The sequence below is a fragment of the Protopterus annectens genome, chromosome 1.part1 (assembly GCF_019279795.1).
Source record: "Protopterus annectens isolate FY-2018-M chromosome 1.part1, PAN1.0, whole genome shotgun sequence".
Classification (NCBI taxonomy): Eukaryota; Metazoa; Chordata; order Ceratodontiformes; family Protopteridae; genus Protopterus; species Protopterus annectens.
The window spans coordinates 371620143-371643805 of record NC_056726.1 but is presented as its reverse complement, the minus strand read 5'-3'; the positions used below and the strand labels follow the sequence as shown (position 1 = coordinate 371643805).

The following is a 23663-nucleotide window of genomic DNA, read 5'->3' as shown; positions in this document are numbered from 1 at the left end:
CAACATCTACATGTATGATAAGTGTACACAACTGTACTTTCTCCCTTCCACTGGGGTACAGCACTTCAGTTCTAAGTATTCAGAGTATGTATGTCACCTTTATGCCCTACGCATGGGGGCAGAATGTACAACTGACGTACAGTGCTGGGAGGATGTAAAGGCTTTGGTATGTTGTCCGGACATTGAGCTGTCCTTGGAGATCCTTTAGGTAAATTATGGTAAGATTTACACAACTTTTAATTTGCGCTTAAACCTTCAGTCTGTACCTCTTACAACAGTTGAAAATATGCAAAGCCTTTCTGAAGCTTATTGCAAGAACCCACTGGAATCTCAGTGGAAGTGGAATCCTTGTAGTGGAAATGCATATTTTTCAACCAGTTGTACTGACCTTTACAGAACAGTAATATTTGTCTTGAGAAACTTTCTGGTTGCAATTATGTCAACCAGAGGAATTAGTTTTTGTGCTTGCCTGCCCAATCCACTTATTTTATGAGATGGCTTTCATGTGCACAAGCCCTTTCAAGGCCAAAGGTATATACCACAATCTAGCTTTGAGTCAGTCAGTTCATCTTTCCCCAGTTATACAAAGAGCGGTAATGTATATTGCACTGTGTGGATATTCTTAGTTCAGAGTCTCTAGATGGAATCAAAATCCTTAGGAGGGACTCTTGCTGGTAATATTCTTATTGTGTGGTTGATTTTTCAATTTCTGTTAAAAGTATGATCCTTTGCAGTCTAATCAGATGACCAGTTTCAATTGTAGTGGCTACCTCCCAAGTTTATTTTCAAAATGCAGCCTTTTAATGTTTTGAAGCTTGCTATGTGTGTGTTTTTGTGTTACTGAGAGTAGAGTAACTTTTTTAGATCCAAGTCTGTCTTTGGTTGGTAGTAATCGGAGGCAGGATATCCACATGTTAGACCAGTGATGGTTTGGTTGTAACTTCAAGGGGTGGTATATTCGGAGTAGTGCTGCTCTTGTCCTTTTTATGTGAATAAGACTGAGCATTTGAGAGAATTTCAGCATTTGTATGCAGCAAAAAAGCCGATTTTTAACCAATGCCTTGTGCTAGCACAGTAAGGATTGTGTGCGATATAAAAAGCTTGCACCCCCCCCCCCAAAAAAAAAGTACCAGATTTCAGATTTTTTTTTGTGGGGGGTGGGGTGTTGGCCTGTCAGGCTTGAATCTGGGGAGCCTCATTGGCAGATTGAACTGAATGCCTCAAACCCCAGCCTTGCTGACCCTTAAACATTTGTAACAGCCTTTTATACAATTTTTTTAACAAAACATGGGGTAATTTCTGATGTACAGATAATTTGACATGTTTTACAGTAGTCTATTATCAGAATATCTGTTTTATCAAACTTCAGTCAGGAGCAGCCTTCCAAAGTTTTAGGGAAAAAAGTATGAATATGTAAACATTATACATATTTGCTGAGCATGTTTGAGTATGTAGCTAGCTGTGTGAAAAATGTTCTTGTTCACTGGAGTCTGAATGGTTCAGAAGTGTATTCCTGTGTGCAGAAAAAAAGATTTTAGAGTTTTTAAATCTGATTCAGTTATATGTTTGATTATGCGAACTACCCTAGGTCCCAATTAGTTCAGATAGTAAAGTCTCTACTGTAATTAGTTTTACTAAGAGTTTAATTTTTAGGCTGCATAGTGGCAGTGGAGGAGTTGAAAAGAGGAAATAGTGAATAATCTGAGGAAGTTTTTGTTTGGAATGAAAGTGCTGAGCGTGTTTTCTTGCGTCTTTTCCTTCCTTGGCACTTATGTGAGTGCTTGGTACCTTTTTGCCCATTTTAGCTATTTGTCAGTTGGAGGCAGATTACAATGAAGAGGACCACCTAGGAAGTTCAACTTGGGGCTTTTAGTTACCGGGAAACGCTCTTGAGTACTTTTATATATTTAATATAGATGTGCAGATCCATCTTCATTTACATAATACCCACCTTCCCTTTATGCTAACTTTTGTCTAGAGTTCTTTAGTTTGCCATGCAAAGTGGACAAAGCATGTAGATTTGGTGTGGAGGGTCTTAATGGAGAGTATTATGGGTAAATGTGAGATTTAGTATCCTAACTAAAGCTGCATATACCAAGTTGCCCAACAGCATTAGTCTTGTAGTTAAGTAAGATGGACCTGCTCCTCTCTTATGGTAAGCATATGACTCCTTTACTGTTGTCACGCTTCTGTCCCCCGAAGGTCAAAAAGCATGTAAATTAATAGTCTTGTGTACTGGAGGGAACTTCTGAATATGGGTTGTTGCCTTGGCTTGTGATAGTTAACAAATTGACTTGTCTGGAATTACCTGTGAACCTGTTTCTTTTCATTGCTTTTCAGATCGTGAAGACCAGTCCATTCTTTGCACGTAAGTCTGTTTTTGTGGGTTTTTTTTTTGTGTAGCTTTCCAGTGGACACCCTGAGAGATGGGCTCCATTTGTGTATGTACTGACAAATGTTTTGGAAGAAAAATGTCCTGGAAGTGTACAAACAATACAGCAAACATGATGAAATTGCAGTTGCATAATTGTAAAAGGTTTGTGTGCATTAGTTTAACATGCTAACATTTGTATTTGTAGTGTAAAGATTTGAGATCAGGATCTGTAGCTGTGAATATCAATCTTTATTTTCTTCCTGAGAAAACCAGTTGGGTAAGAGTACCAAACATAATGAGCGTGGATTTGGTTAAGTCAAAATTGAATACTTGATAGTATACAACTGAAATGGGGAAGTCCAGGGAAAGCAAAAGGACCAGAGAAGGCGAGATGAAAAAAAAAATAGAATTGGGCATTGCAGGTATTTGAAGTGTGGAGTTCAGTGAGTTAGTATGGCTTGGAATAACTTGACATGAAAGCGTCAGTATATGCCAAGTTTTTTGGAACAGGGTTATTTCATCTGGAATTATACTCCATTATATGTTCTTTGAGATGCATCTCAATCTAGTTTCAAACAGGGCATTTGGTTGATGCAGAATATTGTGCACTTCTGCGTGCAAGGCAAATCTAACTTTAGCTGTATAGAACAATGCAGTGGTTTGTTGGCAACATGCAGATGTTGCAGTTTTAAGATTGTTCAAGTTTTAGAAGTCTTGAATTTTGGTTAACATGACTTTACATTTTCACCTTGGCCACACCGTGGCTTTCCATTGTGTATCCTGTCATCCAAAGATTTTCCCCTTCAGTCAGTAGCTGTTTAGACTTACTGTGGACTTTGACAGCATAAGCTATTCTGCAACTGAATGGGAATGCACTGAAAACTAAAGGTGAACTTGGATTTCTTTTTTTTGGGGGGGGGGGGGGCGTGAAATGGGGATTTGCAAAATTATATAAAGCTACTGAAAATGTGTTTTTCCTCTAGTGTCTGCAGGCATGCATCTTTAAATGGCATTTTAGTTATGTTTACAGGTTTGCATTTTGAATACACATTTAGTTTAAGGTTTTATATTGGTATTGTAGAATATTGGGGGGGGGGTGCAGATTAGACAGTGATTGGATCTTTTTCAGGATGCCTGTTAAGATGTTTAATCTGCAACGGTGTGAACCTCACTGGAGGCTGATGTCCTTCAAGGATGCATCTGCAGTCCTTACAAATGGGTTGTCCTGTCGTCAGGCAGCCCTTCGGTCGGCCGGATTCCAAAGTCTGGGTCTGGCCTCGGCTGGTGTCACTTCACCAGACGTCATAGCTGCAGTTCTTCGGGTATAAAGGCATCAGCCGACACCATTTTCCTCAGTCTTTCTTGCCGCGTGGCGCCCGAAGCAGAAGCTGTTCGCAAGTGCCGGTCAGTCAGATCCAGAGATTACTACTACCGAATACTACTTCGAAGACTTCCGTTGGGGACTCTTTCTTGCCTCAGCCGATGTCAGAAAAAGTGAATAACTGTTTAACTTGTGGGAAACAAATACCTCATAAAGATTTCCACTCTTACTGCTTACCTTGTTTAGGCCCAGACCACGACGTAGCAGCTTGTTTAGCCTGTGCTTCTTTCAACCGACGAACGCTTAGACGTCGGTCGGAGTTTGCTGAACAGTTTTTCGGCTCAGATTTTGCATACATAATGCCGTCTGATCCTCCGACTACTCAAATTGTTAAACGCAAAGAAAAGGACCGAGACTCGCGGTCCGCGGTTTCGGCCGAAACCACGGTTAAGCAAACCGCGAGTGTCTCTGTTTCGGCCGAAACCGAGCAAACGGTTCAATCTTCAGCCGAATCCATGACTACTACTGAGGCCCCTTCTACTCTAGTTGAATCGGCCTCTGAAGTTTTACCTACTACTGTGGTTTCACAAGAATTTTCAGACACCATCCCTTTGGATGTTTCTACCCCAGCACGTGGTGCTGCTAGGCCTCCTGCAGCCATGTCTATAAAGGCCTTTGCCAGGGCTAAAGCAGCCAAAACTTCTAAGTCTGTGCCTGTTAAGCCCCCCTCTCACAGGCCCAGTTCCAGTTCCCAAATGCTTACTCTGGCAGAGGATCTCATCTCCTTAATAAGGGGATCCCAATCTCACCCAGACAGGGCCTCTCAACCTCCAGAAAAGAGACCTAGAGCAGAGCCCCCTGAGCCAGTGTCCTCAGATGACTCTTCTGATGATAGACAAATACAGACCATCCAGAGGCTCCTTTTTCTACTTACAGACCATCCAGAGGCTCCTTTTTCTACTTATGAAGATTCCGATGCTGAAGAATCGATTCCTTCTGCCTCTCCACCAGAGGAATTTTCATTTGGGGAAACTTTACATGCCATGAGAGAGCAATTCCAATGGCAGGGACAAGATTTCTCAGATTCAAGGAAAAGGCTTAGGACCTTTTTACACTTACCGCAACATAGCCCTTTAGCTATACCTCCAGTTCTTCCTGTTGTGGATGATGCATTGATGCTTGCACTGCTCCTGATACTGTACCTCCAGCCCCTGCTAAGCCCGATAGGTTCTACAGGGTCCCGGACACTCATCACCATTTATACAAGGCTCCTTTTGCAGATCCTGAGACTATCTCCCAGGGGCCTAAGGCAGTAGCTTCGACCACAGCTAAAAACCCTCTCCCTTCTGAAAGGGAATCCAGGTCCTTAGAGAGATGGGGTAAAAAAGTATACACCTCTGCTACTCTCTCAGCTAGAGCATTGAACTGTCGGTTTCATATGATCCAATACCAAGAGTTTATGCTTGATCAGTTAACTAAGAAACTGTCCTCTGATGATTCTTTAGATAAGAAATATGTTCTAGAAATGGTGAATAACATTCAGCAGGTTAGTAACCATTCCTTAAAATGTGGCTATGATGCACTGGAGGCTTCATTTAGATCAGCCATGACTGGCACAGTTATAAGAAGGCATGCATGGTTGAAAGAACAGGTCTTGCCGGATCATGTTAAAGCAAAGCTATTAGATGCTCCTATGGATAAGGTCAGTTTATTTGGTTCTCCTGCCCAACAGGTACTGAAGAAAATGGAAGAGAAGGCAAAATCTGTACAAACAGTGAAAGATTTCTTACAGGTTCAGCCTCCAAGGTTTAGCAGGAACTGGCCTTCCAAAAATTGGTCCTTTCCAGACTCCTCTAAAACTCAGAGAGGCAGGAATAGGCGTTCAAGAGGCAGAAATCAATCCAGAGGAGGTGCCTACAGGGGACGCCAGTGGCAAGGTAACAACCAACGAGGCACAGACACAACCACTACCACTACCACTGCAACAGGACAATCACAGTGACTTGGCTCTGACACCACCTACCAGGGAACAAATAGCAGCACCCTTAGGCGGAAAGTTAGCCTTATTTTCAAAAAACTGGCACTATATCACAAGAGACAAGTGGATTTTGCAAACTATAGACCAAGGCTACAGATTTCATTTCCACACTTTACCAGGAAAAAGAGGAATGCCAAACCTACCACCAAATCAAAAGACAGAAGCTCTAAAACAAATAGCTCAATTAGCAAGGATGAGAGCTGTGGAAAGGATACCACCTATGGAACAAGGCAAGGGATTTTACTCCAGACTCTTCCTGGTACCAAGAAAAGAGGAAAATTGGAGGCCTATTCTCGACCTGTCCGCTTTAAACACTTTCATCATTGTTCCAAAATTCAAAATGCTGACCCTACAGCAACTTCTTCCCATGATGGGCAAGGAATACTGGCTGGTAACTCTAGATCTCAAGGAGGCATACCTGCACGTCCCCATACGACCAAATTGCAGAAGATGCCTCAGATTTCTTGCAGGATCAGAGCATTATCAATTCTCAGCATTGCCCTTTGGCTTATCTACTGCGCCCAGAGTGTTCACGAAATGCCTGGCATCAGTAATCGCTCACTGCAGGCTTCAGGGAATCCAAATTTATCCATACCTGGACGACTGCCTGATACAAGCGGACAACAAAAACAAACTAACAGAAGACTTACAAAGAGTCATTTGCTTACTACAAGCCCTGGGATACACAGTCAATATAAAAAAGTCAAGACTGATACCATCCCAAACAATAACCTTCTTAGGTGCAGAATTGGACACAGTAAAACAGATGGCATTCCTAACTGCAGAAAAACAAGAACAACTTCCTCTCTACTTCTTGGCATTAACAAAGCAGAACAAACTAACAGCAAGGAAATTACTGCAGGCCTTGGGCTTCATGGCATCCTGCATAATCCTGGTCCCCCATGCCAGACTGCATATGAGAAAGCTACAGTGGTACCTAAAGAATTTATGGTCTCAACACAGGCACAGCTTAGAAACCAAAATACCACTAATTCCATGCCTGAAACAAGAGTTCCTATGGTGGGCTCAGGCATGCCAGTCAAACCCAGGTTTGCCCTTCCACAGCATTCAACCAAGCCAAACCATCACAACGGACGCCTCAGACCTCGGTTGGGGGGCCCACATGCTGGACAAGTGCATACAAGGCTTATGGACTCCAGATCAGCTGCACCTGCACATAAATCAAAAAGAAATGCTGGCAGTAAAACTAGCAATCCAGAATTTCAGACCATTCCTCCAAGAAGGCCAGTTGATAAGGACAGACAACACCACAGTCATGTGGTACATCAACAAACAGGGAGGCACTCATTCATACCCTCTATGCCGAATGGCTCTGGACCTATGGAATATGTCTCTGAGCTACAACATTCAGTTACAAGCAATTTTTGTACCGGGAGAAGAAAACATCCTAGCAGACATATTAAGCAGAACTACCTCTGATGCTGATGAATGGATGCTACACTCGGACATCTTCAAGGCCATCACAAAGAAATGGGGACTGCCACAAATAGACCTATTCGCATCCCCACTCAATCACCAGCTCAAGAAATTCTGCACAAGGACATACCACCCACTTGCTTGGAAGGTGGACTCTATCCTTCAGTTGGAAAGGCCTGACAGCATATGCATTCCCACCTCTTCCTTTGATGCACAAGGTGCTATTGAAAATCAAAGAGGAACGTCCAAGGATAATTCTGATAGCTCCAGATTGGCCAAGACAACATTGGTACCCATTACCGAGGAGCATGTCTCTGGGGAAAATGTGGACACTACCCCTGATTCCTTTGTTAACTCAGAGACTACAACATCCTGCATCCAAACCTGAAAACTCTGCAACTGACTGCCTGGAACATTACATAACAGCAACTAACCCAGATTTATCCCAAAGGGTTAAAGGCATTATCCTTGAGGCCCGCAGACCCTCAACCAGAAGGAACTATGCAGGAAAATGGAAAAGGTTTCTCATTTGGAGTACCGAGAGGGGCAAAGATGTGTCAAAGGTAGACATTGCCAACATCCTGGAGTATTTGGCAGAGCTTTTCCATACAGGCCTGTCCTATTCCTCCATCAAGATACATGCATCAGCTATTTCTGCAGAATACAGCTTCGATCCCCCTGTCTTTTCGCATCCTCTACTCAGGCAGTTTCTGAGAGGAATTAAGAATGTAAAACCTCCTAGGAAGCCACCATTGCCAGCATGGGACTTGAACTTTGTGCTAGAAAAAATGACACTTCCCCCCCTTTCGAACCAGCAGCAACAGCAGATCTTCAACACCTATCCTGGAAGACTGCTTTCCTGCTGGCAATTACCTCAGCAAGAAGAGTTTCGGAACTACAGGCTTTAATGGCAGTACAACCCTTCCTAATCTTTCATCAAGATAGTGTCCATGAGAACTAATCCTACATTTATGCCTAAGGTGGTATCCAGAGTGTCTCTAAACCAGGCAATCCACCTACCTACCTTCTTTCCCAATCCACAGAACAGGGGGGAAAGACTGCTGCATACCTTGGATGTACATAGACAGTTACGCTACTACCTGGACAGAACCAAGGGCAATAGAAAAACTGACCAGCTTCTGGTAGCATATGCAACAGGAAGGGAAGGAAAAGCAATTTCCAAACAGACAATCTCCAAGTGGATAGGAAATTGCATTAGATTCTGTTACTCCTATCATGGAAAGCAAATTCCACAGAACATAAGGCCTCATTCTACAAGGGCTACAGCCACTACCACAGCTTTCTTATGAGGAGTGGCTACCAAGGACATTATAGAGGCTGCTACTTGGACCTCCGTGCATACATTTGCCAAGCATTATAACTTACCTTTATACTCTAGATCCCGAGCAGGGTTTGCCACTACTGTTTTGCAAGGGATCCTAATAACACCATAATTCTTCCTCCTCCCCTAGTTTTGGCTATGGTATTCTACCCATTTGTAAGGACTGCAGATGCATCCTTGAAGGACATAGTACAGTTTTTTACCTACCATAAATGTAGATGTCCGAACAGGATTGCATCTGCAGTCAGGATTACCCACCCTCCTTCCCCTCTGTGGTATTCCTAGGGTATTTGCCCACCTAATAGCTAGCTGGGGGGGGGATCTCTTGTGTATTTGTTTGTATATATGTACATACATGATTATTTTTTGTTTGCCTTCTACTATTTGGAAACATTGGCATTTATCCAAAAGGGCAACTGGCATCTGGGGCAAGAAACACTGAGGAAAATGGCGTCGGCTGATGCCTTTATACCCGAAGAACTGCAGCTATGACGTCGGGTGAAGTGCGACACCAGCCGAGGCCAGACCCAGACTTTGGAATCCGGCCGACCGAAGGGCTGCCTGACTACAGGACAACCCATTTGTAAGGACTGCAGATGCAATCCTGTTCGGACATCTACATTTATGGTAGGTACAAAACTGTACTTTTTAGCAGTGTAGCAAATACCGATGGACAGTTATGCCTTCTGATGTACAAAATACAGCTAGAAATTTTACTGCAGAGATTATAGTGACCTGAGCTTTGACACAGGACTGTTTTGCCCACTAAGACTACTATTGACCCTGTCAATCTTTATGTTCTTCGTATTTCACTTTTGCAGTCGCACCTGTGGGTTATCCCTGCTGTGGTAGCCCTCAGCTGGCCCAAATACCAGAGTCGGTGTTTTTCTGTGTCTGCTGCTGTTGCTTGCTCTGTGACGTCAGCTCGTCAGTGCTATAAAGGAAGGCAGCAGACGCCATTACATCAGTCTTTCTTGCCATGGAGCCCGTAGCAGAAGCAGTTAGCAAGTGTACTTGGTTGCTACCAGTGGTTGAATTACTTGTAAACATCTAAAGCCAAGTATCCCGTTGGGGGATCCTTTTTTCTTGCACTAACCAATGTCCGAAAAAGTTAACAGTTCTTACCTGTGGAAAGCAAATACCACACTGACTTCCATTCATACTGCATCACTATACCACACTGACTTCCATTCATACTGCATCACTTGTTTAGGCCCAGACCATGACGTCCCCCATTGCTGGTTCTGTGCCCTTTCACACGAGAACCATTCATCTTAGAGCTCTTCTTGTAGCCAGGTATTTTCATTCCGAAATGGCGTCCGTCAACGTTCTGAAAAAATGTAAGGATAAAGATACAGACCACACAAGCCTAAGCCTTCCAATGACTCTACTGCTAAGCAGGTTGTCAGTGTTCTGAAATTCAGCGAGGTATCTTTGCAGCCCCTGATGCCAGATTCAGTACCTTCACAGGCCTCTACTGAGACCCTTTCAGAGTCCGGTATGCTGCAGAAGTCTTAGTCTTTCAAGCCTTTGGTTGCCTCTGCCTTGGTTGGGTCTGGAGATGAGAGGCAGGCACCGGCTTCAGAGGATGTTTGTCGCACTACCGAATCTAGACAAAAACTGACTACTTTTGTCTCGACTGCTGTTCCTCTGACCCCTGGATACTCTTGGGTCTAGAGGCACAGCCACTCGTAGAAAACTGGGTCTATATCAGAAGCACAGAAAGGCTTCTGAGCGAATATGGAATCGGTGACTAATATTCATCGAATAGCAGTTAAGCAATTTGATGAATGTCATAGGGCCAAGGAGATGGCCAACTTCACGGAGTTGCCCTTTCCTTCACTATAGTGCGATCTCTGAGTTGGTTTATTTAGTTGGGGGGGGGGGCAAAGCCCCCGACCTATTTATGGTGTTAAATTATTTTTTTAGCGAATGGCCTCAAGTTTTTTTCCCTAGGGAAAAATTCTATTACGTGGCTATTCGCTATTTTCAGGTTTTGTGCATTATGGGTGTACTCTTATGTAGTCATACATGCACTTTCGGAGTTTTAATATAGACCCCGGAAAACTAACTAGCCACCATTTTACCCCTGCTCCACACACGCCCCCCAGGTCAAATGCTTAAAATGGCAGAAGATCTCCTCATCCTTAAATGGGGTAGTCAGGCCACTCCTAAAAGAAAGATCTTTCTCCTGAAGTACTAACAGAACAGGATTCTGAGGAGACTTCCTATTCAGAGTTTGAAGAGGAACAACCTCTGCTTGTGAGGATTCAAATAAAGAGGAATCCATTCCTTCTGCCTCCTCACCAGAAGATATTTCCTTTAGGGAAAACCTTTCAGACCCTCAGGGAACATTTCCACTGGGAATGCCAGGTCTTCCCTCAGTCTAAGAAAAGACTGAGTTTCTAGACTTGCCCCAGCACAGACCCTTGGCCATCCCTCGAATCTTAGAGGTGGTTGATGTCTACCATGAATCCAGCTGAACTCCTGATGCCCTCCCACCTGCTCCCGGAAAACCTGACTGGTATTACTGAAAACAGGATTTTTACATACCTGTACAGAAATCCTGCTGGAGACCCGGAGGTAATTACACTGGGAGCAAAATGAGCTAAGGCTAGTTCTGAAAAAAAAAATTCTATTCCTTCTGACAGGGACTCCAGAGCTCTGGACAGATGGGGTAAAAAAAAAAAAAAAAAAGTATACACCTCTGCGACCTTTGCTATGAGGACTCCACTGTCAGTTCCACATGTTAAAATGTCAACAACACACTTTGGAACTATTAAAACAAAAGATTTCAACCTTTCCTGACTGTGCCAGTTCGAAAGAGTTAGCAGATTTACTGTGCTCTACTTGTTAAGTGGCTAAACACTCATTACAGTGTGGATATGATGCCCTAGAAACCTCAAGCAGGGCAGCAGTGTCAGGATCTGTCATTAGGAGACGTGCATGGTTGAAGGAGCAACCTCTCCCTGATCATGTCAAATCTAAATTACTTTATGCACCTTTGAATAAGGACCCCTTGTTTGGAGAAAAAGCAGAAGGGGTGCTTTAAAAAAGATGGAAGACGAAGCAAAATCTAAATCTATGCAAACAGTAAGACTTCCTTAAGGTACAACCTCCTAGGTTCAGCAGGATTTTCCCCTCAAAACACTTGTCTTTTCCTGCACCTAACAGACAGGGGCATGGTAAGCCCCGCAGGGACAGACCACCCAGACTCCTATTCCAGAGACAGCAGAGAACCAAACAGTGGACCACTTCTGCTCCAAAGGCAGGAAGTTCTAAGCCATTCCTTTGTGGCAAAAACTCTGTGACCATCTCCGCTCCCTCTGCCCTATTTCCACTCGCCAAAAACTAGAAGGCTCTCCCTCTGCAAAGAAAATTGGCCGTCTGTAACCAAGGTCCAATGGGTCTTAAAGATAATTTTTCAAGGATACAAATTCTCCAAGGAACTCCCAATTCCAAGAGTATCAAGATTTACCTCCAAATCAGTGAGCAGAGGCATTGAAACAAGTCCAAACTCTAATATCCCAAGGGGCGGTAGAGCCTGTCCCCTCAGATCAAACCGGCAAAGGCTTTCATTCCAGACTATTCCTGGTTCCCAGAAAAGAGGGCACTTGGTCCCCCAGCCTGGATCTATCCATTCTGAACACCTTCCTGGTGGTCCCCAAATTCAAAATGCTAACTTTGCAGCAGCTGCTGCCTAGGCTGACAAAAAAATGCCTGGTTAGTTACCCTGGATCTAAACGATGCCTACCTCCACATCCCCATAAGGGAATCCTGCAGGAAATTCCTTCACTTTAGAGCAGGCTCATAACACACGCCATTTTCTTCGGACTTTCTTGCCGCGCGGTGCCCGAAGCAAAAGCAGTTTGCAAGTGCCGGTCGGCCGACACCTGAGATTTTCGAATCGAATTTCAGTCCGAAGTCTTCAATAAAGCTAAGTACCCCATTGGGGAACCTTTTCTTGCCTCAGTCTGATGTCAGAAAAAGTTAATTGCATTTCTTGTGGGAAGCAAATACCTCATAAGGCCTTCCATTCTTATTGTATTCCTTGCCTAGGCCCAGACCACGACGTCAGTTTGCCGGTTTTGTGCTAGGTTTAATAAACGAACTATCAAAACGCCGTTTTGACTTCGCACGACATTACTTTGGTAGGAAATTTAATTATATCATGCCGTCTGAGCAGCCGACGACCGGCATGCAAAAGAAACGCAAGGATAAGGACAGGCAGGCTAGGAACAAGCCAGACTCCGAGGCCTCTGCTGGGCCTGTCGCCGGTTCTCCGGTTTTCAGTGAGGCGCCTACTCAGGCCCCGATGACCGCAGAATTGGAACCCCAGACAGCTTCGGATTCTCAAGCGGAGTGTACTAGGCCGTCGCAGCTATCTTCATTAGGCCCTTCCAACACCGGAGCAGAAGGAGATCCTGGTGCAGTAGAAACACCTTCGGTTGCATGAAGGTGTCTTCAGACCGGCTACATTCACCATTAAATCTTATGCTAAGCTTAAAACTACATTAAAACCAAAAATGACTGTACATCAGTCTCCAGTTCCAGGCCCCATGCCTAAGAAACAGATGCTTAAGATGGCTGAAGATTTGATTACCCTAATCAGGGGTTTCCATCCCCCTCCAGATAAAAGATCAAGACTAGGATTATGCTTCCTTTGAACAGGTTTCTATTTCCTCAGATTCTTCTGAGGAACATGATTACGCTTTTCCCCCATATGAAGACTCTGATGCTGAAGACTCTATTCCCTCAGCATCTCCCCCTGAAGACTACTCCTTTGGGGAAACTTTACATACCTTGAGGGAACATTTCCACTGGGAAGGCCAGGACTACTCTGATTCTAATAAAAGGCTCCGAGAGTTCCCTTTACTACCCCAGCACAGACCACTGGCTATCCCTCCAGTTTTAGACCAAGTGGATGATGTTTACTTGGAGTCCAGTCTAAATCCAGACTCTCTACCTCCTGCTCCAGCCAAACAAGACGGATACTACAGAGTACCCGACTCTCTCAAATTCCTTTATAAAAGCCCTGTGGCTGACCCAGAAACAATTTCCCAGGGTCCCAAAGGGGCTAAAGCTTCTATGGCTAAAAATCCTGTGCCCTCTGAAAGTGATTCCAGAGCCCTAGATAGATGGGGAAAAGATATACACCTCGGCTACCCTGACTATGAGAGCATTAAATTGACAGCTTTTCACAGGCTGAAATATCAGAAATTCCTAATGTCTCAATTAAAACAAACAATGAGCACACATTCTGAACAGGCTGAATTCAAGGAAATGCAGGATCTGTTGCATGCAGCTGAACAGGTGGGCAAACATACTTTACAATGTGGATTTGATTCATTGAAAGCTTCCTGTAGAGCAGCTGTTACTGGGTCTGTCATACGTAGACATGCTTCGTTTAAAGAACAAACCCTACCTGATCATGTTGAAGCAAAATTATTGGATGCACCTTTACAGCAGGATGCATTTGGTGTCAAAGCAGAAGAGGTTTTAAAGAAAATGGGGGATAAGGCAAAGTCTATGCAGACGGTAAAGGATATTTTTACAGGTACAACCCCCTCGTTTCAGTAGAACTTGGCCAACAAAAAACTGGTCCTTTCAAGCTTCTGACAGATCACAGTGGGGCAAATACAGACGCCCAAGGGGCAGAGGTCAGTCACAAGGCCTTTACAAACCTCGCCAATGGGGTACTGCTACCCAGAAAGCAGGAGAAGACAGGCCCCAAACTAGCAGAAGACAAACACAATGACTCGACCCTCAAGCTACCAAGCAAATCTCTCTTGGCAGCTCCCTTGGGATAAAAATTAGCTCTTTTTGCAGACAACTGGCACATCATCACAAAAGACAAATGGGTCCTAAACATGGTCTCACAAGGATACAGATTCCACTTTCATACCTTGCCAAGGATAAAAGGAATGCCAAACCTGCCGCCAAATCAATGGACAGAGGCACAAAAACAAATTACAGCTCTCATGGACATGAGAGCCATTCAACAGGTACCTACACAGGAGCAAGGACAAGGATTTTACTCAAGACTCTTTCTAGTCCCAAGAAAGGACAAAGCATGGAGACCCCTTCTGGATCTTTCAATTCTGAACACCTATCTGCAAGTACCAAAATTCAAGATGCTAACACTATAGAAGCTTCTTCCCATGCTGGGCAAGAATGCTTGACTAGTAACGTTGGACCTCAAGGAGGCATACCTACATGTCCCTATCAGACAAAATTGCAGAAGATACCTCCGCTTCAGGGCAGGTTCAACCCACTATTGATTCTCTGCACTGCCCTTTGGCTTATCTACTGCGCCCAGGGTCTTCTCAAAATGCCTGGCACCAGTAATTGCATACTGCAGACAGAGGAATTCAGATATACCCATACCTGGACGACTGCCTTATTCAAGCAGAAAGCAAGGACATTCTTTTAAAGCATCTGGCATTTGTCAAACACAAGTTGCCTAGAGTACACAGTAAACAAAAAGAAATCAAGACTAGTGCTCTCACAAAACATAATATTCCTGGGTGCCAGCTTGAATACAACGGCCCAGATGGCTCATCTTACGCCAGACGAGCAACAGCTGACTCGATACTTCAAAATAATGGCAGCAAAGACCCAACTCCCTGCAAGAAAAATTCTGCAGGCCTTGGGATTCATGGTATCTTGCATACTACTAATACCATTTGCAAAACTGCATATGAGGAAATTACAATGGTACCTGAAAAGCGTATGGACTCAGCACAGCCACAGCTTGGAAACAATGATGCCACTCATTCCCTGCCTTCAGCAGGAGTTTCTATGGTGGGCACAGGCATGTCACCTCAAGGGTCAGCCTTTCACCTTACCCACAGCCAGGCAAACTATGACAACAGATGCATCGGACTATGCCTGGGGAGCACACATGGCAGGACAGTGCATTCAGGGCAAATGGACTACAGATCCGAGACACCTGCATATCAATCAAAAAGAAATGCTAGCAGTAGTACAGAATGCCTTAACAGCTTTCAAGGACCTCTTACACCCAGGACAACTAATAAAGACTGACAGTGCCACAGTAATGTGGTACATAAACAAGCAAGGGGGCGCACATTCCTACCCTCTATGCAGGCAAGCAATGACCTTGTGGAACACTGCACTGTCTTACCAGGTTCAATTACAAGCACAATTCCTGCCAGGAAAGAAACACATTGGCAGACTATCTAAGCAGAAAAATCATGGATCCACATGAGTGGAAACTAGATCCACAAGTATTTGCAATGATAGCTCAAAATGGGGACGCCCAGACATAGATCTGTTTGCAAGCCCCCAAAACTACCAACTTCAAAAATTTTGCACAAGGACATTCCATCCACAAGCTTGGAGAGTGGACGCCCTCTCATTCAGTTGGAAAACATTAACAGTGTGTGCGTTTCCTCCACTGCCTCTTCTAGCAAAGGTATTGCTGAAAGTCAGGTTAGAGAGGCCACAAATGATGCTCATTGCACCAGACTGGCCACGCCAGCATTGGTATCCAATTCTAAGGAACATGGCCCATGGCCCACCATGGAGTTTACCAGATTCCTCACCTGCTCACCCAGCGAGACAATCTGATTCTACACAGCCAGCTCAAGACTTTAAACCTGGCTGCATGGCAAATTACCTAAACAACCAGCCAACACCTCTAGCCAAAGCTGTTATGGATGTCATTCTGGAGGCCAGGAGGTCCAGCACCAGGAAAACCTATTCAGACAAATGGAAAAGATTGTCCGCCTGGAACCAGGCTAAAGGCCAAAATCCACTGGATCCAAACATTCCTCAGATTCTACAATATTTAACTGAGATGTTGCACAAAGGACTTTCCTTTTCATCTAAGATCCACGCCTCAGCAATTTCAGCTCATTACAACACGGATCCTCCTTTATTCTCACATCCACTCCTAAGACAGTACCTCAGAGGGGCTAAGAACATAAGACCACCAAGGAGAGCACCAACACCTACTTGGGATCTCAACTTTGTTCTGGAAAAGCTTACACTGCCGCCCTTTGAACCAGCTTTTTCAGCTGATTTAAAATTTCTTTCATGGAAAACTGCCCTGCTACTAGCAATAACCTCAGGTAGAAGTGTCAGAGCTACAGGCACTAATGGCAGTGGAGCCTTTCCTCATTTTTCATCAAGACAGTCTCTCTACGAACTAACCCTTCCTTTATGCCAAAGGTGGTATCCAGTGTAGCCCTTAACCAAACCATTCATTTGCCCACCTTTTTCCCAAATCCCCAGAACAAAGGAGAAAGACTCCTGCACTCTTTGGACATTCACAGCCAATTACGTTGCTACTTGGATAAAACTAAGGCTTTCAGAAAAACTGACAGCTCTTTGTAGCCTATGCTACAGGATCGCAAGGAAAGGCCATCTCAAAACAGACCATTTCTAAATGGATAGGGCATTGTATATGTTTCTGCTACACGCATAATGGGAAACCAGTACCTGCTAACATTAGGTCCCACTCCACCAGGGCTACAGCTACATCAGCAGCCTTTTTCAGGGGAGTGCCAACCAAAGATTTTCTGGAAGCTGCAACTTGGAGTTCCGTGCACACCTTCACCAAACACTCACTTACCTCTATATTCTAAGACTAGAGCTGGTTTTGCCACTGCAGTTTTGCAGGGGCTACTAGCTTCTAACCCTGTTTAACTCCACCTCCCATCCTTAGCTTTGGGATTCAACCTAAGTGTGATGACTTCAGCAGGGTAACACGATGAACATAGTACAGTTTTGTACCTACCATAAATGTAGATGTTCGGGTGTTCACCCTGCTGCAGTCCAGGTTACCCTCCCTCCATCCCCTCTGTATTAGCTGAACTTATATATACCACTCTATCCTATACAACCTCTGTGGTAATTCAGGCCGACTGCGGGACCGCCTGACGGCAGGGTAACCCAAGTGTGATGACTGCAGCAGGGTGAACACTCTAACATCTACATTTATGGTAGGTACAAAACTGTACTTTGTCTACTGACACTCCAGTATTTGAGGTTTCTAAACTTTTTTCTTTTATAAGTAGGAGTGATGCTATCATTCACAGTAGGGAGTTGGTGGATTTTGCTTAGTGTCTTATCTGGCCCTACTGTGCATGTCTGCAACATCCTGCAGAGCTGGCAATGCAGTAGATTCATGTAATGGGCCTTCTGCTTTGAGAAGGTGCCCCATTGACGCCCTGTTTCCTGACTCTGCTGTTTATGGTCTCTTGACTGCAGCACCCATTCTGTGGTAGTGCAGGTGCTTCCCTGACATTACCAGTCCCTGTCGAGTTTTTTCATTTTTTTCTTACCAGACTGCTCCTCCTGATCCCAAACTCCTAATCAGTGTCATGTTTGTGACTAATGTCTACAGTGAGGCTAGGTCATATTCTTACACTTTTTTCCTTTTCAGAAATCTTTTCTGCATTGTTCATGTTTTCAGAGGACTAGTGCAGTTCCCAAATGCCCCACCTGTAGGGAATAAGGAATGTCTAGAGCCTATTTGCAGGATAAATTTCATATTTTACTTAAATGCGCTTTGTTTATGCCCTCTTCAAAGCATACACATTCTCTTCCCAGTAAACAAGTTTCTTCCATGATTCTGCTGTCTTAAACTTCAGCCAAACATTAAGTTGTGGAGGAAGCCTGTACGTATATGATTAAACTGTTCAATTTTCAGATGTTTAAAGGGATTTAACTGAATCCCTCCTTTTGGTTGAACATGTCATGAAACTTCCATTATATGCCGAGTATAGTTAGCTCCTTTAAACCAGGAAAAGCCAAAAGACGCAACAAGAGTTAGCTCCCTTACCACATTCAAGTTAAGCCTTGGTAATTGGATGAGTAGGTAGGTTGATGAGAAAGACCAGAAAAATATATTTGTGTGCACCTAATCTAGCTGGGTTTCAAAGCAGTCCAGAACTGCAGGTGTGATGTACTTAATGTATAATGCAGGGCAGCAGATGCAGGGTCTCAGATTAGATCTAGAAGTTGGTGCTAGTCAGACCACATGAAGTCCTAAAGTACTTTTTTTATTGCCCCATTAAATAAGGACTTTGAGGACCACAGGAAGATGCCATGCTACAGAACACCTTCGCAAGCACAGCAGTCACCAGTGGGCCTTTAAGGCTGAGAGCAGCTATGTCTTGGTCAGCCATGATTTCCTCTGCAACAATCCCATCCAACTCACTCAGGTTTTAAATCTCCTGTTAAACAGTCGTAAAAAGTGGGGGGCACTGCACAAGTTTATGGAGGACTCTGATCAAATAACACAGAAACCAGTGGGCCCTCAACAGACTGATATTCAGCCCCCCTCCCCCAGTTCTCAAGGAATAATTTCTCCTGGTTAGGTCTCAAACTTTTAGACTTCCTAGACTAGGAACCTTCATTCAAGACTGTAGCAGGGAAGGGCTTATTCTGGATGTTTCATGTCTAAACGAGTTGCTATGATCAAAAATCAGAATGCCTGCTCTTAACCTATTGTCTTTTCTCTTTCTGCTAGCTTGGACCAACTCCTTGGAGCCAAAGTATGTTTACTTCATTGTTTCTGTTTATATGGTTGCACAGAAAGTATGAGATGCAAAGGAGGTGAGTTTGCTTTCAGTTCATTTTGACCTTTAAATGGTCTGATTCCAGGCTTCAGTGTTAGCCTTTTGCAGGACCAAAGCAGTGCCCATTTACCCTTGCTTGGGCACTTGAGTCAGGCAAACTTGAAAGGAATAGGAAGGTTTTGCACTTTACCCTGACAGGCTGAGACCTAGTCTCTGGAGACTTTTCGATCACATCTGACTTTAAGAAGTGCTCTTCCTAGGGCATTACTGGACATGCCAGAAAGCCTTTCTTCCTGAAAACAAGGTACTCTGCCCTTTTTCCTAACAGCCTTCAAAAAAGGGAATAGTCACAGCAAGTGAATTTCTCCCGATTCTAGGGTATATTGCCTGTTGCATACTAATCAACCTTCAAATGCAGTCTTCATGCAGAGACAGAGTGGTACCTCAAACAGCTAGTGTCACCCTACTCTGGAGAGACTAGCCCCATTTTCTGTCATTTAGAGGAACTGTGGTGGAGGGAACTGGTTTATCTCAACCTGGAGGGGGTATCTTTAAACCCTCAAGACTGGACTGATCAGAACGTGCATGGGGAGCCTGTGTGGGAAGTGTCCATAGTACAGCTGGCAGTTTCATTGCCCAGAAATCCATGATGCAGCCTGAACTGAGGGACAAAGGCCAACATCAGGGACTATACATTTTTAGCTTTTCATTTAAATTTAATGGAAAACCTGTGCATTGGGGCGTATTTTCTAAGTATGAAAGTCTCTGGCATTGATAACTCTGATATCCTAGAAAGATTTTACAGGGGACCAAGCAAAACTTTTGCAATAATTAAGCAAAGTCTGACCTGAACTGTGCCCCCACCCCCCTTGGTTGAACAGAAGGTGGTTTGGAAATGACCAGCCTTGCTGTGGCTTGTGTAATCCTGACCAGCACCAAATAGTTTTCATCCTAGTGGAGGAAGGGGATGATCTGCCCCATAATCTCATCCTTCATTTTCTGCCATTTCTGTTCCATCATTTCATGCACAGTCTTTCAGTCCCTTTATGGCCTCAGCAGGTCTGGTTTCTTCTGTTTAACTTCTGGAGAATGGCACTGTCCTCAAATGACTCTACTTAAGTCATCACCTGAGTGAGCATGGCTGGATGAGTTAACTGCATGGTTGGCAGCCAGTGATTGAGTGCATTTTCTCCTTCCAGAAGTACGCTCATCGAATCTGCTTGTTTGGGTTGTAATAAGGTGGTAAACCTCTTCACTTCCTTTTGCCTTTAGTTCTTGATCCAGATTTTTGACTGTCCTCCAAGACTGACATTCATTCAGGATACACTTTACCATATCGAATTGCAGTTGGGACACTTCATCATCTTTGGCTTTACAAAATTTTGCTTAGCCTTCATTAAAGGTGCTTTCTTGATAAAATCTCTTGGGACCTGTTGTATTCTTGCAACCTCTACTTAATGCTAGTAAACATTGAAGTCTCCAGCTTATTCACATTTGAAATGCTCCTCTTTGAAGCTGTGTCTTGGTAAGTTGAGGTCTCTCCTTTGGCTTCTAAAGGTACTTCCAGGAATGTTAGCTGTTGGATCTATGGAAAAATGTTCAGTTGTGAGATTGTGTTCACACTGAAACCTTGATTGGATTTTAATATCCCATACAAATATCCCATGGAATTCTGCCAGACAGGTCAAGTGATCCCTTACCAATCTACACCATAAGGTATCAAAGCACCAACCCCAAAATACATAGTTACAAACTTAATACTTTTTTATGAAGAGTTTTTATTAAGAGACTTTTTTTTAATTTGGTCACTAAAAAGCCTCACCACAGGTAATGCTGTCTGAGTTCAATAAAATATCCCTAGGTGTTTTAGCAACTTTGTTTGGTACTTAACACCATTAGTTTTGCAAATGATTTGGCTGTTTTTGTTGCAACAGTATATTCCATTAATGGAGGAGTGTACCTTACTGCTCTAGTTCTGAAGTGTTTACTGTACAGCTTGGATTTTAGAGTAAATTCGGTCTTAAACTGCTTGATTGTTCTGTCTTGAATAACAAGCTTCAACTTGTGTGTGTAATTTATGTTTGGGAAGGTACAGATTTCTTCGGCATGGTATTTTGTTAAGATATTCCAGAGAGCTGTTTTGGGGTAATTGAGGAATGAAAAGGTTCTGTAAACTGTGTGAGGGTAGAGACTGAAGCAATGAAGAGTTGCTTAACATCATAATTTCAAGCTAAACAAGTGTTTTTCAAATGGGTGACCAGTTAGAGATTCGTGGGCTATTAACATGAAATGTTATGACATGTAATGGAGTAAAAATCAGAACAGTTCAATATGCTAAGGCCAAATAGTGTGTTCTGGAAAGTTCGTACTTTGAACCATAAATGTCTATTCCTGTGTTGCAGTATTCTTACTGTGGGATTTCCCACCTCAGGCGACCTGACGTTTGCTCCTATACAAAAGCATAAGCCTGGTTGCTGTAGGTGAGTGAGATGTCACACTTAGGGCCGTAAACCAGGGACCTTAAATGTGCCATCTACACGCACAGACCTCAGAACTTTTCAGCTGCAGACGACGTCACATTTGCTTCACTTGTACTCTAGAAGACTTCTAAAAAGCTAAGTACTCCGTTGAGGAAACCTTGTGTTCTTTTTTGCTTGAGCTTGGTTAGCTGTATTTTAAATTAGCCAATGTTGGCTAAAAAGGACAAATGCCATTGTGGGCATCAGATATCGCATAGGAATACCCACGACCTTTGTGTCTTTTGTCTTGGGAAGGAACGCCATCATTCTGCATGTTCCATTTGCCAATCTTTGGTACCCTATAAAACTACAGCAGTCTGGCCATACTAAATTTATATTTAGAGAACCAACGTCTCAAAAAGCTTGCACTTAGAATGGATACCGAATCGGCCACTCCAACTGAACCACCGTGGAATGAGTTTCCAAGCCTACTTCTGTTGCCTTTCCACCATCTGACGTCCCACCAGCTTCCAATTTTAGGAGTTGAGGGACATCTGACAAAACTGACTACTTTGGCTCCCACCGAGGAAGCTGCTTCAGAAGTTGCGGCCTGCACATCCACGGAGATGGTCCAGATGTCGGTTCCTACCGATGTTGAGGGGGAACCAGATGTAGTCTGTCAACCTTTGGATACTGCTATTCTTGAGACTCAAGCTTCTGACCTAGGCCTTCTCCTAAACAAACGCCTGCTAAACATAAACAGAAAACTAAACATCTGACTCCTACCCCTGAAGGAGTCCCTGACTGGCAATCTTTCATCAATTCTCTGATGCAGGCCTTTATGGCCCACAGGCTGTACTCCATCCAGTATACTTGTGCTCAGCCCTAGGCCTTCTGCCATTTCTCTCCCCTTGCAGACTGCCAATGAAGGAGAGGTGTGACTAGAACCTTACTACTCTTCTGAAGAGTGCATTTCTTATGCATCCCAGATTGCATCCCCTTTGGAGTATTATTCACCAGATGAGGAATCTATTTAGGAGGACTCGCCACCAGAGGACATTATCTTTGGTGAAACAATAACCAAGATGAAAGAGTACTTTAAATGGGACACCACCCAAATGACTGACACCCAGAGAAAGTATTTTGAGCTCCTTCAGGTGTAGTCTCCCTCCAATAGCCATCCCACCAATCTTACTTGCCTGTCTGGATGCTTTTACTTCTGCATCCAAAAACCCCGACTCTCAACCACCTGCACCTAAAGGACCAGACAGATTTTATAAAGTTCCTGATCAGAAATTTAGTCAAACCCCCCTTGGCAGACCCTGCAGTTATTGCTGTCTCTCCAGACAAGCAGTCCAGTCTTACTCCCTCTGCATCTCTCTTGCATACTGATAGACAGCAAAACCATGGACAGGATTGGTAAAGGTGTACACCTCTTCTACCCTGGCCTTCGTGCTATAAATTACCAGACACACATGGTCAAATATATACTGGGCCTTGTCTCAAGCAACTAATCTAGCTGCCACACCTGCCCTACCAAAGCAGAGAACTTCTAATTTGTCTCTGGCTTCACAGGTAGCCAGACATCCAATTAGGTGCAGTTGTGATGCTGCAGAGGCTTCTGCCAGATCAGCAGCTTTTGCTTCTGTCCTCCACAGATGCTCTTGATTGCGCCAACAACCTCTCTTAGAAGACTTTAAAAACTAAGGTTATGGACACCCCCTTAGTCCATAACCTTTTGTTTGGAAAACTGCAGAGCTTTTTAAAAATCTGCAGGAGAAAAGCAAGGAACTACAGGACATAAAGCACTTGCGTATGTCCCCTATTCCAAAATATTACAGGAAACTACCCTGCCAAAACTTCATTTGTCAGGAGAACCCCTTCCTCTGTCACCCCTTCATCCTCCAGGCACAGGAGGGGAACCAAAAGGTAGACCTTCAGACCTGCCAAGTCCTAGACTGTCTTTCAGGATAGAAATGGACACAATGCGTGACTGCCTTGCCCATCTGCCTTTGTCAGCCCGCCTATCCCACTGTTTACCCATCTGGAAAACCATCACTTCAGACCAATGGGTACAGAGTATCATCCAGAACGGATTCCTCCTTTCCTGGAGGGAAAAGCCCATCCCCCACCACCACAAAT

General features: G+C 43.9%; 1 protein-coding gene across 1 annotated transcript in view; it reads left to right on the top strand.

The window, feature by feature from the left end:
• MYH9 (myosin heavy chain 9) overlaps window positions 1-23663 on the top strand; it is a 1134272-nt gene that overhangs the window by 229169 nt on the left and 881440 nt on the right. The window contains exon 4 of the mRNA XM_044075327.1: window positions 2341-2368. Coding sequence (XP_043931262.1) covers window positions 2341-2368 — 28 coding nt within the window. The remainder of the gene's footprint in view (window positions 1-2340; window positions 2369-23663) is intronic.